The sequence below is a fragment of the Glycine max genome, chromosome 19 (genome assembly GCF_000004515.6).
Source record: "Glycine max cultivar Williams 82 chromosome 19, Glycine_max_v4.0, whole genome shotgun sequence".
In the NCBI taxonomy this organism is placed as follows: Eukaryota; Viridiplantae; Streptophyta; class Magnoliopsida; order Fabales; family Fabaceae; genus Glycine; species Glycine max.
The window spans coordinates 32,331,518-32,344,379 of record NC_038255.2 but is presented as its reverse complement, the minus strand read 5'-3'; the positions used below and the strand labels follow the sequence as shown (position 1 = coordinate 32,344,379).

Sequence of the window (12,862 nt, the reverse complement as noted above, 5' to 3'; positions counted from 1 at the left end):
AAGAATAAAAAATAAACACTTAAAATTGAACTAAACTTTTCCAAATAGAAAGAAGTTCCCCGACAACGGCGCCATAAACTTGTTCGACGGCCGGCAAGTGCATTGGATCGCACAAGTAGTATAAAACGGTAAGTGAATACTGAGTATCAAACTCTCGGGGAACTTGTTTTACTTGGTAAAGTTGTGGCTCAGTAAATAAGTGTCTTGGGATGAAAGTTTGGTGTGTGATATGGACACATATGTAAACTAAACTATTCAAAGGCAAATCACGTGAGTCGTGGTGTGTGAAGACATATAGACAACATGTTGGTCTTCCTACTAGGTTCCTGATGTTATTAAGGATGTTCTCTACCTAACAATGTTCATGTGTTTATTGTTGTCTCCTGGACTACTAAACCACGATGTCTCGTGCATGTTTAGTCTAATCCTTATCAAGCGTCGTCCTCAAATGTCTCTTGTTGGACTAAACATAACCAGAATCACATTAAGACATAACATAACAAAAACTAGGTTACGGTACCCCAATGTCTCATGAAATTACAATAAGCTAGCCCTGTCCTATCAGGTTCTAAGGATCAAACCATTTCCCAATGTTGAGTGACCCTAACTAAGCATGCAGTTGCGAGATGAAGGCAAAGACACACTAGAATTAAGTACTGATAGCACAGTAAACACATAAAACATCATTAGATAGATATGAAAGTGTTTACATCAAGTACCCCATAGAAAGAACCAACTGAGGATTTAGCTCTCCATAGCAGGGAAGCTTCCTTTACAATAATGAGAAGAGAAGATGAAAGATAGAAAAAATACAAGTAGTGGGGATGTCTCCTCCACCTCTAGAAACCTCACAATCTTTCAAAATCTCATCCAAAGCTCCGTAAGATGGCTTCCTCGTCAAGCTCAGCTCTCTCTCAGTCTCTCCACAGCAAAAAACTCTAAAAAAACTCAACAACCCTTCCAAAATCGAGATTTCAGCTTTAAATAGGCAATCCTGTCAGTAGGCGCGCGCTTAGCGGAAGATGAGCTCGCTTAGCGCACGTAAGTGACTTCTGGCTTAGCTCCAGTCTTCTTGCTTAGCCTAAGGGTTAAAGGCGGTGCGCTTAGTGAGTTGACACTCGCCCAACGCCTCTATACAACTCATCCTTCTTCCAGAATCTTCTGCGCACTTAGTCGAAGGATAGTGTGCTTAGCGAATGGCTCGCCCAGCGCATGGCGTGGCTTAGCGAGTTCCTAAATTCTGCACTTCACCAATCTTGCCCATTTTGCCTAAAATTGAAAAGGAATGATCATTAAATGCACAAAATTGGGATACTGAGTACCTATTACTTAAATTAACAAAAAGTAATTACAATACTACAAAAAAAAAAACTATAAATGGGAGGAGTCATATGCAATTTACAACAGTTTCTTACACAAAAGTTAGTAGTATTGACTGACTAATAACACCCTTTCGGGTCATTTAGCACCAGAGACCTTTCACTTAATGGGCCTCATTTAGCAGCGGGAGGTGATAATATTAGTTGATAGGGGTTGTACCCACAACTTTGTACGGGAGCATCTTGTACGCACTCTGGACCTTCGTCCTCGACCCACGATACCCTTGAGAGTCATGGTAGGCAAAAACCATGAGATTGAATGTTCGCGTCTGTGCGACCAAGTTCCAATGCAGGTTCAGGGCCACATTTTTACTGTTGATCTTTATGTCTTGCCCCTTTGCGGTGCTGACTTGGTTCTCAGCGTCCAATGGTTGAAGACCTTGGGACCCGTCTTGACGGATTATAACGACCTCACTATGAAGTTCCTCCACTTGGGTCGGGTCGTGGAGCTCAAAGGAGATAGTAATTTATAGCTTCGGCCAATCACTCCACCCCAGCTGCGCCGACTGGTTCGCAAATAGGGAGCTAGTGGATTTTTTCACATCCAATTACTACCAACAGAACTTCCTTCAACCCAAATAACTACGGCTTCTGACATTACTCCTAAAATAGCTTCACTCCTAGCCAAATTCGAATTCATCTTTACCAAACCCACATCCTTACCTCCCTCTAGACACACTAACCACCACATTCATCTACTCCCTGACGCTACACCAGTCAATGTCAGACCGTATAGGTATCCCCACTTTCAGAAACAGAAGATTGAACAACAGGTGAAACTGATGCTGCAACAAGGCCTCATTCATCTGAGTACCAGTCCGTCTTCTTCTCTAGTTTTGCTCGTGAAGAAAAGGGACGGGACCTGGCATTTTTGTGTGGATTATTACACTCTCGATGCGATAACGATGAAGGATCGATTTCCAATCCCCATCATTGATGAATTACTGGATGAGTTAGGAGGTGCATGCTGGTTTTCTAAACTCAATCTCCTTCAGGGGTAACCTCAGATTCTCATGAACGAAGATGATATCAGTAAAACGGTTTTCAGAACCCATCACGACCACTTTGAATTTTGGGTGATGCCATTTGGCTTGTGCAACGCACCCTCTTCATTCCAGGTGACAATGAACAACCTTTTTAAACCATTTCTTCATCGTTTTATTATTGTATTCTTTGACGATATTTTGGTTTACAACTGCACTTTGGAGTAGCACCTTTCTCACTTGGAACAAGCATTTTAGGTACTTCTCGAAGGCAAGTTTTTCCTGAAGTTATAAGTGCTCTTTCGGTCAGAAACAAGTGGAATATCTGGGCCATATGGTTTCATCACAAGGGGTCGAACCAGTCTTTGCAAAAATCCAAGCTATCCGACAATGGCCAAGTCCTAAATCCTTTAAAGCTCTGCGTAGCTTTCTGGGTCTTGCGAGGTTTTATCGATGCTTCATTCGAGGTTATGCTTCCATAGCAACACCATTAACGACCTTGCTAACTTGCGAAAACTTCAAATGGCCTCCTTCGGCACAACTGACATTTGACCAATTGAAGATAGCAGTCTCTTCGACCCCTGTCTTGCGGTTACCCGATTTCTCCATACCATTTTTCCCTGAAACGAACGCTTCTAGCATTGGCATGGGTGTCGTGTTAACTCAGAAGGGTCATCCCATAGCCTTTTTCAGTAAGGCTTTCAGTCCCAAACTGTTGCAGGCTTCCACTTATGTTAGGGAATTGGCTACCATCACTGTTGCCGTGAAGAAATGGAGACAGTACCTCCTTGGCCATCACTTCACAATTCTTACAGACCATCGCAGTCTTAAAGAGTTAATGACTCAAGTTATCTAAACTCTAGAACAACAGGTATACTTGGCCCGACTCATTGGCTATGATTATTCTATTCAGTTTTGTTCAAGGAACACTAATGTTGTTGTTGATGCCCTATCCCGAATCAACAACACTCAGACTAGCACCTATCTATTATTATCCACGCCTAGTTTTGTGTTCCTCAAGGACCTCAAAAGAGAACTAGCCAATCACCCTCCCTTCCTCGAGCTCCAATAGAATCTTCGACAACACCCTGAGAATTATCCAGATCACACCATGGCCAAGGACCTGATTCTACACGAAGGTCGGATTTGGTTGCCCATGGAATTCAAATTCATTCCTTTAATAATCACAGAGTTTCATGCAACCCCGACTGGAGGTCACATGGGAGTCATGAAGACTCTAGCACGACTCATAGATAATTTTACTTGGACCGGAATGCGAAACGATGTTCAGACATTTGTTGCAGCATGTCTTGACTGCCAACATACAAAGTATGAGACTAGAAAACCTGTCGGACTACTTTGTCCCTTACCTGTACCATCGCGACCATGGGAGGATCTCTCCCTGGATTTTATTGTCGGGCTCCCAGCGTATTAGGGTAACACCACAATATTAGTGGTTGTTGACAGCTTTTCTAAAGGGATCCACTTAGGCATGTTATCTCCTCAGTATACGACACATACGGTCACGACGCTCTTCATGAACATTGTCGGAAAGCTTCATGGCATGCCCAACAGCTTGGTATGAAATTGCGACCCACTGTTCATTAGCAAATTCTAGCAAGAACTATTTCGCTTGTGCGGCACCAAGCTTCGCATGAGCTTGACCTCTCACCCCCAATCCAATGGACAAACAGAGGTATTAAACCGTGTCGTTGAGCAATATTTACGGGCCTTCATGCATAATAAGCCAGCCTCTTGCGGCAAGTTCTTAATTTGGGCTGAATGGTCCTATAATACGTCTTGACATTTAGGAACAGGGGCTTCTCCTTACGAGATCACGTATGGTAAGAAACCTTTTACTATCCCACAGTATGTTATAGGAACATCGAAAGTGGCAGCGGTGGATGACTTTCTGACTAACCAAGAGGCCGTTTTTGCCTTATTTCGGAAGAAGCTGTTGAAAGCCCAGGAGGTTATGAAGAGATCAGTTGATACCAAACGCAGAGACATGAATTTTCAATGTGGCGACTGGGTAATGGTCAAATTAAGGCCTCATAGGCAATCATATGTTTCAAATACCACTCACTCCAAGCTCGCAAAGAGGTTTTATGGTCCTTATCAGATTATGGAGCAGATTGGTAAGGTTGCTTATAAATTGAATTTACCTGCCAGGTCTCGCATTCACCCTGTCTTCCATTGTTCCATCTCAAACCATTTAAGCAATCTTTCACCTGTATACCTTTACCTTTTCCTGCTAAGACTGTTGACATCAAGCCTCTGATTTCACCTCTCACGATCGTCAGTACGAAGTGGGACCAGAAGTCCTCATCTCCCAAACTTTTAATGCTTGTCCAATTGGAAGGACTATCTCCAGATGATGCCACATGGGAGGACTGGGAGGAGCTTAAGTCTGACTTCAACCTTGAGGACAAGGTCATTTTCGATGTTGCAGGGGATGATATACAGAGCAAGATATCACAAGTGGAAATGACAAGCAGACCCAAGAGGGAAATATCAACACCAAAATATTTAGCAGATTATAATTGATTTATGTCTGTTATTAGGAATATGAATAATTAGGGTATAGGGAGACATGTTGTCTGCCACCTCTTTATTAGTACTAGTATTCTGTTATGGTTTCTATTATCAGAATATTCCAACACCTTTTTAGTTAAGAGTTTGCTAGTGGTCTGTTATCTCTATCATCTAAGTCCTATATATACAGGATGATTATTGTAATACATGGATAGAGAAAATAATACTCAGTTTTAATCATTTGTTTTGGGAGGTCTCTTCCTGGTACTCGAATTCCAGGAACCATAGTTACTATTAAAATTCTGAGAACATACCAATAACATTATGCATTATGGAGAAATATTCCCTCCAATCTACAACCTTTCCAACATCCCCCATGATCTCCCTCTCTTCATTAGCTATGGTGGAAGTGATGCACTTTCAGATGTTCGTGATGTTGAGAATTTGCTTGATAAACTCAAGTTCCATGATGAGGACAAGCACAACATTCAGTTCATTGAGGAATATGCTCATGCTAACTACATTATGGTATTCAATGCCAGTGACTTGGTGTAGAATGTTGTTCTTTCCTTTTTCAATAAAGTTTAACACTTGATGGGAAGAGAACTACATCTTAGAAAGAATCAAGTTGTATGAAACGAGTGCCTTCATGTACTAGCGATCACTGAGATCAATATAAGTTATCTAGTGAAGATTAAGTAATGGCCAATTACAAAAGTAATGAAGTATCACTAGTAATTTGCTTTGGTGTTGCAAATGGCTATTGCATCTATCTATTGTGTTGCATTGTAATGCATTGTATGTGTGCAAAGCACTCACCACTGTTTACATTAGGCGCAAGAAGGTTTCCAAAAATATATGCATATTCCAATTGACAATGGAAAGCTCACATCATGAAAATATTTCAGATGAAATATAAATGCTTAAAGTTTTTGTAATTGAAACTCATCTACAATCAGTGCATGTCAAATATCAGTTAATCATTGTGAGCTATTTCATATTCATATTTAATAAGATTTTCTTAATCTAATTGATCTTCTTGGACAGACAGACATTTGGTTCTAAGATTGCAAGATAAGGACTCTTTGAAGATCAATAACTCACTTGTCTCTTTAATATCTATGTTCATTGTTCAAACACTAGTACTGATTATGGCCATTTATAATTCAATTCATTTTGGGCCTAGGTCCTTATTTTGACTGCACTACCATACCATAATTTAGACACCCTTCTTGTGAAATGCTAATTGGAAGGGATACACACATTATCTCTTCAATTGGAGGATATGCATTTTTGCCTTTTAATTTCTTACTGATTGTCTCCTACTCTACAGAGGTTTAGAAGCTTCTATGAGCTTTAGCTCCTTTAGTCTATGCTCAAAAGTATTAAATCAAACGATGAGACAATAAACAATAACAGATCTTACATTTTAAGTTAATTTATAAATCTCATTCTAAAATAAAATGATTGCCTCAGAAATTTAAGTTAATAAATTAGAGAAACACGTGAAAAATGTTATATCTGGAACTTGTTGAGTAAGATAGATTGAAGATGATAATAATAATGATATCAGTCTTTTTTTTTTCATGTTGATTTCTTAACAATTTTCCACATTCTTAAGACCATCAAAATTTCAGTTACTTCATTTCTTCCCCTATTTCATTTTTCCCTTTATGTTATGTCTTGAAGATATCAGAATTTAGGAATGAGATACATGTGACCCCAACATGTTGAGGCAAAAAATCAGAGTTCAAAGAACATGAGAAGGCTTTCATAGAAGAAACTCACTGTATTGATTTGAATGGCAAAAGATACAACATACAAGTGAGTTTGATAAATAATGCTCTCTTTTAGAGCTTATTGAACTAGTATTTAACTACCAACTAACTAATCTCAACAGCCACAATTAACCACCTACTTGTAACAAAAGAAAATCAGGTAAGTAATGTATTTAACTGATACCACCAATTTACTCATCACTCAGGTGTAAGAACAGCTGCTGCTGGCCATAAACCTGTTTGGTTCTAGTCTTCTAGATGTATATATCCATTTGATTTCTTTTTACTATTTTTTTCCCTCTCTTTTTAGGCAATTATCTGTCATATAAATAAAAATTTGAGCTTCCAGACTAGCTACATGTCCCCTTGAGATGATTCATGTTAACTTTGTTTGAACGCAAAGCTTTCACAACTTGTACCCACCAAAGTTTACTTGGCGGCCAATGCAAACACTGGAAGATACTACACAAAAGTGCACTATTTGTTTTGCCCCGGAGACCAAATGATGGTCAAGCTATGTTGAGCCAATTAGAAGGAAGCATTCTTTATATGTTCTAACATATTATTGTACAAAAACAACTTAGAATATTTAATATTATTTTCACATACATAAGATAACAAATTAAATAACATATTATCACATGCTAAGTTGTTAATGGTGGGGCATAGATGTTCACTGATTGCAGGTATAAATAGCAGTGAACTATAACAATGCTCAAACATAACCAAGAAGATAATTCAAAAAAGAAGAGACCAAGAGAGAGAGAGAGAGATGGGGCGCAAGAACACAATTTTCTTGGCATTGGTTGTTACTTTGATCACTAAGGAGACAATGGCAGAACAACATGTAGTTGGTGGAAGCCAAGGTTGGGATGAATCAACAGACTTCAATTCTTGGGTTTCAGGCCAAACATTTAAGGTTGGCGATCAACTTGGTATGTTTCTTGCCCATAATTTTAAAGGATTTAATTTAAATGCACTAACTATAAAATTGCATTCCATTATAAATTACCATTATGATAAGATTCTTGACTTTTAAACACTTTAAAAGTCATATTCACAATGATTTCTAGTTTTTACACTCAATTCATAAAATTTAAACTCTAATTTAGCAACTTAGATGAACTGGAATATTTTTCCCCCTTCAAAATTCTATTTACTTTGATTAACAAGATTATGTGTTTATCCTTTTTTCTTGTGGCAGTTTTCAAGTACTCTTCTTTGCATAGTGTGGTTGAACTAGGTAGTGAGAGTGAGTACAAGAATTGTGATCTTGGCAATGCAGTGAACTCAATGAGCAGTGGCAATGATGTTGTGAAACTGAACAAGCCTGGCACACGTTACTTTGCATGTGGTACAATGGGCCATTGCGATCAAGGCATGAAGGTGAAGATCACAACAGTGTCTGGCTCTGAGACCTCTTCCCCTGCATCATCATCTTCTTCTTCATCTAATTCATCTTCGGCCTCACAATGTCTCGTTTATCTTGTGCTCATTGTTGGATTGTTGATTGCCTCTCTTCTTAACTAGGTTTGGTCCATGATTTATGAAGTTTGGCCATGGATTTCATTGTCTATGTTGAAATAATAGTTTAATAAGAGTGGTCATGTGAAATTTCTTTTAATCAATTTGGAAATGTTATTCATAGAATGTCAATAGGGTTGGACTTTTGGTCATCTTGTTATTTTGCTTTTGTCGGAGAAAAATTAAGAAATTATATCATAGAAATATGTAAGATATACAGTTTTATCATTTATCTTTCATACAAATGATTTTATTCGTAATAATACTACGTGTGTTATGCTTAAGTTTAATCCGCTTAATTCACGGTGCATAAATTTGCATTTTGTGTGAAACGTAATTAATAGTTTTATATTATTTAGCAGCCATGGAATCAATGAAGATCAACTTGTTCGTACATTACAAGTTAAATAATGAAAAGCTTAGAACCAAAGTAATTTTTTTTTTTTTTAATTTTAAATCTGAAAGTTCATCTAGTAAACTGTTAACATAAGTCTAATTTTTAAAGGGGACTAGTGGGTGAAGACTAAAGAGAATCTCAAATACAAATTACAAAGAGAGTCTAGGTCATTGAAATTTGAAGATGGTAGGACCATTAGTCTGTGATTAGGTGCAAGTATGAACCTCTTTAAGATTTTAAAGAAATGGAAAACTGTCAAGTATCATTTACACAAGTTATCTAGAGAGAATTCATGTGTATAAGCAGTGTGACTTGAGAGTAGGGATGTCAAAATATAAGTTAGTCCATCCATTAATCATATCAGTTACGATATTTGATCACCCAAACAATATCAGACCCCTATTAGACACTTGCCCACATGGCTTTTTTTATTCAATTTATATTTCATATTTTTTCAAAGGAAAATTTTTAACACTTAAAAGGGCAAAAAAAAAAAGGATTGTCAAGTATTTGAAAAAATCACCATCGCCTCACCTCGTATTACGCACTCGACCTCTATCTCCTCGCACTCAACCTATATGTTTTGGTACACAGTTGCACTCTCGACCCAGTAGTTGTTGTATTGCAACTTGCTATGCTCATCACAACCTTTTATATCTCTCAATTGTAGGTTCATCTCTTTCTTTATCTCATCATTGTGCATTTGTTCTCTCAAATCAGGGTTTGTTCATAAAATTGTGCAATCAAATGATTTTATTACTTAACATTCCCTTTATAATAATTTCATAATAATTCATTTGAGAACTAAAGTTTATAATCAATATATAACATACACCAACTATTTTCTCTTCTGTTAATTAATAGTGTAATAACTCATGTCCTGCCCAGATCATAAGTTAACAATTTACAATTTCTTATATTATTATAATTTTAATGACTTTTTTGTATTATATATATCTATGTGTATGTGTGGGTTTTTTTGTGTCCATGTGTGTGTGCGTATGCACACGTGTGTATGTTGACAAAATCTTGAAGGCTGATCTTGATAGTAGTTTATACAGATAGTATATGGCAACATCTTACGGTCTCATTCTTTCTAGGTGATGCAAGGAGACCAAGAGACCCCAAAAGCACAGCTACCTCAAAATTATTGAAGTCGCAATCCTTTAGGTAAAATGCAAAACATTGAAGGGCAGAATATCATAACTTAATTTTAATGCAAATAAAATGTCATCATTTTTTCGGCAAATTCCAAATTTCATTGTCTCTCACATATTCCCACTTATTTGCCCCAAACTTTGAAAAAAGTAAACTTCCAAATGTTCTCACAGCCAGTTGAACCCCTGTATATTTTTTCACAATTTCTTTCTCAATATTTACCAAATAAGGATTTTTTTCTCTTCTGCTTTAAATGCCCACTTGACAAAAATAGGTAATGCATCTCCTGAGAAAGGCTTTCTAAAATGTGAGAGGGAACAATGCCCATCATGGAATCAACAAAATGACTACATGTAATCACTAGAATTTTACTTCTTGCAGCCTATACTTGTTTTAATTCTTCAGCTCAACCCATTTACCACGATCTTTATTCCATACGTCATCCAAAATGAGTAAGAATTTTTTACCCACTAGTTTGTTTGTCAATTGATTTTGTAGTTGCTCTATATCAACCGTATTTAAATTAAATTGGCGAAGAGGAGCATTAGTAGCAACAAAATCATTGGCATAATTGATGATATTGGTAACGAATTGCTTAATGTCAGAGTCATTAGAAACACACACCCACATCTTCAATGAGAAATACTTATCTAACATATTATTATTAAACACAAACTTTGTGAGTGTAATTAACTAAAATGATTTTATTCAATTAACATAAAGGAGCTCATGTGAGTAAAAGGGTCACATTCGTTTTACTGTTACCAAATAAAACTTATTATAAACATATCTGGCTTCTTTCAAAAGAAATCTTGTTAAACAGTGGAATAAAATAAAGTAATATAACATTATGCAATTGAAATAAAAATTCATGCTCCAATGTCACATCCTATCAGAGCATTGTATTCTAGCGTCCTCTAGCACAAGGTTCTTTAAAGTCATCCACCTAGTCATGTGCTCCCACGAACACAAGGTTCGAGATTATCACAGGATCCAAACACAAACAACACACAGAGAGTATTTATATCACAGGATCCAAACATAAACAACACACAAGATACAAATAAACAAAGACATAACCAATATAAATTATAGAAGTATTTATAACACAACTCAACTTAATATAATTCACATTACTTCACCACTTTATCATTTAAAATTCATTTTTCAATCACCAATCACATTACACATGAATTACACACTCGAGTGAAGACGTAAAAACACTCATCAATTTAATAATAAACAATTCACAGGTGTTATGCAACATTTATACTAAGACTCAAGCCTATATGCAATGTGGTACCATGTCAGTGAAAAACCACACTCAGCCACTTAAGAGTACATAACAAGACACACCACACAATGGGTATGTCAAGTCACTCTCACAAAGTAAAATTATAAGGTGACCAGTCTGACTCACTCTGTTTTGCGAGAATCCTTCAACCATATGGGACCAACATAGGCTTAAAGAAGCACTCAAACCGAGTGTCTTTACCCTCAAGGCCTAGACTTTGAATAATCCGTTAGGGTCTCACCTTCCTGATTCATGTCCAACCCCTAAAACAATTTTTGCACGCAAACACTCCTCATGAATTATACAATACCCACGACCTCACACTCATGTTTCAAACACATTTAACATATTGCGCTACAATTTAACAATTTAGGTTCCTAACTAGGAATCCTACACTTTCCTTTTAACATTGCGCATAAATATTTTTCTCAAGAGAAACATCAGTCGGGTTATTGTGTAATTCACAGCTCACAACACAAGTATTGTCACATCAAGTGTTAACCACACACTTATTCACACCCAAATTTCATGTCCACAATTTTAACATATCACAACATCACAATCCACCATCACATGTTTAGGTGTATCTCACAAATCAACGCATGTTCAACTTTGCATTTATACTCAATCTCAATAACAATGTTATGATCTCAAAGCAACATGTTATCTCACAATTCATCACATATTCAATTTATCACTTACACACAATTTTAATCACAATTTCATGATCTCAATATTACAATCTCATAATTATAATAATACATGAGGAATTACAATACAATAAACATCTCAAAATAAACCCCAATTTGATCCCCTAAGGATCCCTACACATGTTTATTCTAACCCCAATTGCGATAAACTCATCCCTTACCTTTAAGCGGGATCATGTGTGTAGTCCAACGGTGATAGTGGCGTCTCTAGTGGTTCCCTAAGATTCCTCAAGCTTTTCCTCTGTTTGCTCTGTTAGGGTTTCCAACCGTGAGAAAACAAGAAGGGATTGGAGCCTCCAACTCACTGTCTGCATACGATGAGAATTTCTCCCTCTGCAGACATTACTTTACAAATACCAAAGGTGGAGACGTTCCGAAATGCAATTCAAACCTTGTTTCCAAATTTCATGACGATCCAACAGTTAAAGAGTCCGGGATTGTAGGTTTATTAGAAAAGGTTTGTGTGTATGCCAAAAAATCAAAGAGCTACGTGTAAGGAACCTTTCCCTCACTACACACATTATTTTGAAAATCCCAACGTTAGTATGTGAAAAAATAGGTTCCAAACATGGTTTTCAAATTTCACAATGATCCAAATCTCATTAGTCCAGGATTGTACTTTTACTGAGATAGATCTGAGTGTATGCGAGTAAAAGAGAGGGGTTTGTGAGAGGAAGAAGGGAAAACGAAATTGAGAGGAAGAGAAAAAGTAGAGACATATCGTCATTATGAAAATTGACCTAACATGTCTCTATTTATAATTAGGATACTCAAGGCCTATATTATTTACTCTTTTTTTTCTTCATTTTATCATTTTAAAAAAAAACTCTATTTTACTCCCTATCAAATGAATAAATAAAATATTTTTGTAAGGACATAGATTTATTTTATTTACCTTAAAACTATTATTTTAATTAATAAAATTATTTCTCATTATTTATTTAATTATAAAAACTTTATTATTTTTCTAAAACTCTATTTTTTTTTAAATAAAATCCTTTTTAATTTATTTTACGAAAAATGGGGTGTTACATAGTCTTTCCCAAGTCTCCCATCCCCACAATGGGGATAACAACCTGGACTAATGAGAGACTTTTGTAAATT

The 12,862-nt window shown here is 36.7% G+C and overlaps 1 protein-coding gene across 1 annotated transcript; it reads left to right on the top strand.

The window, feature by feature from the left end:
- Positions 1 to 7,392: 7,392 nt before the first annotated feature.
- Positions 7,393 to 8,331, top strand: LOC100305865 (uncharacterized). Its single transcript, NM_001250945.2, has 2 exons — positions 7,393 to 7,610; positions 7,880 to 8,331. The coding sequence occupies exons 1-2, from the start codon at positions 7,448 to 7,450 to the stop codon at positions 8,203 to 8,205; spliced, it is 489 nt and encodes a 162-aa protein (NP_001237874.1). The 5' UTR covers positions 7,393 to 7,447; the 3' UTR covers positions 8,206 to 8,331.
- The last annotated feature ends 4,531 nt before the right edge of the window (positions 8,332 to 12,862 follow it).